The following is a 6,167-nucleotide window of genomic DNA, read 5'->3' on the forward strand; positions in this document are numbered from 1 at the left end:
TTATTTACTGACCTATTGTACATCCTTATTCACTTCTTTTAAAAACAAACCTATTAACTAATTAAGATTCCTTTTTATTGTCTAGTATATTATAGATTAGTCAGCCAAAACAATTCTCAGAGAAACTTTTTTTTTTTTTTTTTTTTTTTAAAACAGAGACTTATTTTAAAAGAACATAAGAACAAATACAACTATACTTACCAGTTCAGGGATGTCTTTAACTTTTAGAGGAACCTGAATTAGACCCAGGTGATTTCTGAAACTAGGCTGATCCCCATTTTCATAATTTGGGTTGCGAAGATTCATCAGTACCTTTTAAAAAAAGAATACAATCTGTTATTCCCTGTGTATATACCTAAACTTACAACATGAGATTGTGGCCCAACAGTATCAGTGTCACAAATTGTGCTTAGACACAAACATAGTGCTATTTCCTGCAGCATTGCAACTCCCAGGTGAAGGCCTAAATTTTTGGGCAGCCAACTTCAAAATCCATAAAGGGGTCTGATTTTGAGAAAGTGCTTAACTCCCACTCTGAAAATCAAAATTGAGGCACTGAAAAATCACACTATGTCCTAATTAACACTAGTTTCCCTATCAAACAGTACCTGAAAGCTAATAGTACCTTCCTCAATGGCTCTAGGATACTGATCTGCATTTTTTTTTTAAATGAGCTATTCTATTAATGTTCTGATACCTAGTGCCTTATGTATTCTGCAATTCCACTGCTAAACAATTTGCCACAGAATTCACCTCTTGCCACAGAATTGTGGCCCAGAATCTCAACTTTCATTTTTTTAAAAGATATTTCTTGTCCTTATGGTGGCGACTCTAACACTAAAAACATAAAACAAGAGCAAACTGATGAGTGCCTTAGTCTACAGGGTCTGAAATCACAGCTTTGACAGCTGTAAACTGCCCTATTCATCTGAGTCAGGATCCCATATATTCTGTGATTCCGTGGCCATGGATTTTGGCATTTTAATGGCCAACAGGCGAGGAGTCTTTGTACTTTCCCAGCTTAGCTCATGGTTCCCTGAAGAGCCATCCCCCACTGCACGGAAGGCACATGAGGCTGAATTTAGCAAAGTGTTGCCCCACTTTTTCCAAAGTGTAGCCAGAGGGCTTTGATAAAAAAAAAGAGCAAACTTTACAAATAAGACACGGTCCCAGGCCTAAGGGCTTGTCTACACCTGCCCTATGGGGGCATGATTTCTAAAGCGCATTAATGTATTGCACATTTACTGGTCCACGTACACATCCACTGGTGCACACTAAGATGTGCTTTAATGTATGTGAGCACCTACAAGATGCAACAGCTAGGTCTATGTGGACAGATTAATGCACAACATGTTAGTGTTCTTTAGAAACTACACCCCCATAGGGCACATTTCCCCACTATGTAGATAGGCCCTAAGGCAGTGGCTCTCAACCTTTCCAGACTACTGTACCCCTTTCAGGAGACTGATTTGTCTTGTGTACCCCCAAGTTTCATTTCACTTAAAAACTACTTGCTTACAAAATCAGACATAAAAATACAAAAGTATCACAGCACACTATTACTGACAAATTGCTTACTTTCTCATTTTGTCTGTATGACATTTTAGTTTGAATGGACTTTGCTAGTGCTTTTTATGTAGCCTGTTATAAAATTAGGCAAATATCTAGATGAGCTGATGTACCCCCTGGAAGACCTCTGTGTACCCCCAGGGGTATACATACTCCTGGTTGAGAACCACTGCTATAAGGAAATGCCTCCTTAAAATCCTAAATCTGCAACCCTCACTCATCTGATTAATCCAAATTCATGTGACTAGTCCCTCTTGACTTCTATGGGACTACTCTCAGGATCAGGCCCTACATTGATACAGTAACATGAGAAATGACAGACTATGGGACACAAGGGGAAAAGGAAAGAACAGAAAACAAGAGGAAAATAAACACTACTTTATGAGTAGTTAAAATAAGGTCAAAATACAAGTCAGATATAATTAGATTGAATTACAGATAAGTGTTACATGTATAATTAGCACAACTATGGCATCCAGAAGCCCTTACATTAAATAAATTTATAGTTTGATATTACCAATTGTACAAACATGTTAAATTAATCTCACTTGCATATGTAAATTAGAATACTTCACTTTTAACATTCACAGTTCCAAACCATAACAGTTCATATTTATCCAAGCAAAAGTTACAAATATGCTACATCTCATATCACTGCAAAAGACATTCCTTTAAATGTATATTAAATAATTTTAAATACTAAATTTGCTGATTATGATTCATATTGCTGTGTTTGCCTTTCAAATTTAATTTCTTGCTCCCTACCTACATTATCTAAGGTTCTAGACAAATTTGTTTCATCAACAGCTGACAGAGTATTATACAGTCATTGATTTTTGTATTGTATTTTCATAAGCAATAGCATTCTACATATTGTCATTATTAACAAGTCACCAACGATCTCTATTGTGCAACAGACCCTGGACATAATTTTAATTACGGCCTTCAGTATTATGAATTATGCAAAAAAAAAACCAAGTAAAACTTTGCAATTTTGGCCTTAAGGACTTAGCAGTGCGCTAGTTTTATTTTTCAACTTTTTGTTTTGGTCACAGACAAAAGCCTCAAGTATTTCCAGCTATCAGGAGACTCCCCATCTTTCATCTTTGGTTCTGTATTGCTTTCAGTTTTATAAAAGATTTGAATAATCTTTGTAGATAGTTAAAAATTTCATCTTCACATGACACTGTTATTTACCACAGTGAACCTACTTCAAGTAATAGGACACCAATCTGCAATTGAAAATTAATAATGAAGCAATGTAACTGTTCGTGTTAATAAAGCGAGCGGGAGTTAGTCCACAGGATTCGTCCTCTAACATTTCAGAGAATTTGAGGCTTTCCATTATAGGCACAATAAAAAGGAAAATTTTTAAAAGGATGAACCAGCAATCTCTCCTCCACAATAAGTGCAATTCAGCATGATTCCCCATCCATGCATCCATAAGGCTAGGTTGTCAAAGCAACAGACACTCTGTTCACATTCGAAAGGCCACTTTACAATAGAAAAATGTTAGAAATTTATTTATTTTAATACAAGCTTAAATTCTCAGGCAAAGAGCACTAAAGTAATAAACACCCTATTTCAGGGATCTGATGTGCATGACTTCCTATTGCCTCAAAGTCCTGATTAGTAAGCCAAGTTAAACATTTTGAGCTGACATTTTTCGACACAAGAAGCTCCTTTGCTTAACAGGCATTGAAAAAGTTTCAAGTTTTAAGAAAGTTTTCAATGACCAATATGAGGGTAAATGAAATTCACTGGCAGTTAAAAGTTAATCTTATCAGCCCATTAGATCTGATAATTTCTTATAGATTTAGAAAAAGATATAAATGTACCATCAATTCTTTAGAGCAGCTTTGTAACTGATTATTTAATGGACAATGATTTGTGTGTTGATTCAGTTTACCTTATTTAGAAGAAAATTAATGTCTATTTCCTATCCATCTGTTGAAGACTTACCATGCACAGGTCCCACTTTAAATAGCTAACTATAAAGGATGTAACTCAATGACTGGTTGGTTATTTCATTAATGCTTACCTCAAGAAAATCTTTAGGTGCATAAACAGGTCGGAAGAGACTTAGATCTGAAATTAACAAGATTTAAAGAATGCTTTATTTAAATTAAAATTTTATAAAGGTTGGCAATACGTATGAAGTTTTTTCCAATTCTGACACAATGTAACTATCCCTATAATACATCATGACAATGAGATTTTATGAACAGTTATATTTAAAAAGTTCATATCAGTATATAAAAGAATCACTAATTGATGCCATGCACAGCAACCATAATCAGGTATTTCATAAAACTGCTATTTAATTATCACTGAATTACAAAAAGACAAATTGGTGCAATATAAAACACATCCCTGTTATTCAGCCAACTCCACAAAAAAATTAAAGCACAAAGGATATACTTGGAATGTTCTTAAATTATAGAAGTTTAAACAGCTTCAAAGCCAATGTGAAGTAAAAATACATCATCACTTTATTTTTTTTCTCTCCCCAGCAGTACATCTATACATTAACGTGTCATGAAACTGCAGTTCAGACCATGAAAATTTTCAAGTCATTATCCAGTTTTATTCACATTGCAAGACAATACATGTATTTGGGGTTTGCTAGCTTGCTTCAAGCCCTGGTTGATCTGAACAGGATCATTAGCTATGAAACTGTACAGAATGTAATTCCTATATATTGATTAGCTGTTTCACTTTTAGCTGTTGAAAAAATACATTATGTGAGTAAGAGAAAATTGTTAAGAATTAAATAACACAAAAAGTAAACAATATGATGTTTTTCTTTCAATTAGAGCACTGCTCCCATTACTACTACTAATTTAAGCTACCTGTCCAAATTCTCTAGGTATTGGTATGTAAGAGAATATATCTACAGACTGCAGGTGTAGATTCAAAAATCCAAACAATAACTCTTCAAATAAATAAATAATACAGTGAATAGGTATTTGTGAGCTACCAAGCACTGCAAACTAGGGAAAAAATAAAAAACAGGAACTAGTTGCCTTTACAATGGATACTACTTTAATCCCTGACTGATAAATAAGGAGATAAATATGCATTTGCTTTGCTGCTACATAAAAAGACACATTTTATTTAGCATACCTGGCTCATCAGTTCCCATTTCATTCCATTTATTAAGAAGTTCTTTTTGCTCTCCTATAGGTCTCTGTAAGTCATAAGAAAAGAAATGGTCTTTTTTAATTAACCAGCTAAAAATCTAAAATACACCCATCTTTTAAAAAAATAGCATGCAATAGACTTTATAAGTTAGCATTAGTCTTAGGCCATATTCTCTCTACTGCACCAAATCCAAGTAAGGACTGGAATCCCCCTCCTCATGCCATGGGGTAGTTCTGACACACTGTATCTGCTATTGAACCCTTTGCTATGTTTGGCTGGCAGTTCCATGTATCTGAGGATTCACCCTGCACCACCCATGTGCTGCCACCAAATTCCCTCTTCACGGTGCCAGAAGCCCTGAAGAGTATAGCTCAGTTGCACAAAAGGGGTGTAGATTCCTCTGCATTTCTTTCTCTGTTCCTCCCCACAGCTTTGTCCTCTGTCTTGTACAATAAACCACAGCAGTTCTGCCAGCTACCAGGCTTTAGGGGAGGGGGAGAGGGACAGGGAAGATTTGCCCTATAATACACACTTGCCAATTCTGCTCCGTTTATTAATTTACAGAGATTTGAAACATAAAGATGTCAGTGAGGAATGGATGACAAAGGGAAGTGATGATAGTGGAATACTGAGCCTTTCACTCCAAGGTCACAAGTTCAACTCTAGCCCCAATCAGCAAAGAAAGAATGTCAATGTAATTATTGGTTGTTCAGTGTCCGATGTGAAGTTAGTCAGTGGTCTCAATCCAATCTGTGTGTACTACTGTCCACATCATACAAAAAAAAAAAACCAAAAAAACAAAAAACAAAAACCATCAATTGGCTCCCCAGTACAGTATTCCCAGCAGAGGCCAATGATTGCAACAGCAAGAGAAAGACTTACCAACACCCTTCATTCCCAAAGTGGTCCTTCCAGAGTACAATGGAGGCACACTGGTGGGGATACTCTCACACTACTATCTCTGCTATCTGTTTGTTCCAGAAGACTTTAGGCCCTAATCCTGCAATTCCTGACATCAATGGAACTACTTATGTATAAAGTTTGCATAAGATAAGTTTTTGCTATATCAGGACCACAGTTTCCAAAGATGTGAAGGTGGCACAAGCTCTACAAATTCACTTTAAAAAGTTAAGTTAATAAACACAGTACCTTTTGTGCTAATGGGATACTGAGTTCTGTGCACATGCTATTTAGACTCTTCAGAATTCGCTTCTCCCAGCTTCCCTGTAACACAAACATTTTGATCAAGGTAAAACTTCCTTCCTCCCACCCATATTTATATTTATAAGCATACCACAGCCTAGTCAATGAATAACTTTAAAAGAAAAGATGAGTAGTGTCACTGATATCTGCCAAAAGTTTACATGATTACTTAAAAATGTGAACAAAGGAATGATTTGTTCATTATACAATGAAAAACTTCTTTATATGAAAAAATAACAAAGAACCAGCAA

The 6,167-nt window shown here is 35.6% G+C and overlaps 1 protein-coding gene across 1 annotated transcript; it reads right to left on the reverse strand.

Moving 5' to 3' along the window:
• Positions 1-201: 201 nt before the first annotated feature.
• LOC113408932 (TBC1 domain family member 19-like) lies at positions 202-5,952 on the reverse strand (the record flags this gene model as incomplete). Its single annotated transcript, XM_026662407.1, has 4 exons — positions 5,863-5,952; positions 4,696-4,759; positions 3,611-3,657; positions 202-312 (listed from the first exon to the last, which is right to left on the reverse strand). Coding segments are annotated over exons 1-4 (312 nt in total), but the record flags the coding sequence as incomplete, so codon positions are not given.
• Positions 5,953-6,167: the final 215 nt, after the last annotated feature.

The sequence above is a fragment of the Terrapene carolina genome, unplaced genomic scaffold, assembly GCF_002925995.2.
Source record: "Terrapene carolina triunguis isolate 2854851 unplaced genomic scaffold, T_m_triunguis-2.0 Scaffold27071, whole genome shotgun sequence".
Lineage (NCBI taxonomy): Eukaryota > Metazoa > Chordata > Testudines > Emydidae > Terrapene > Terrapene triunguis.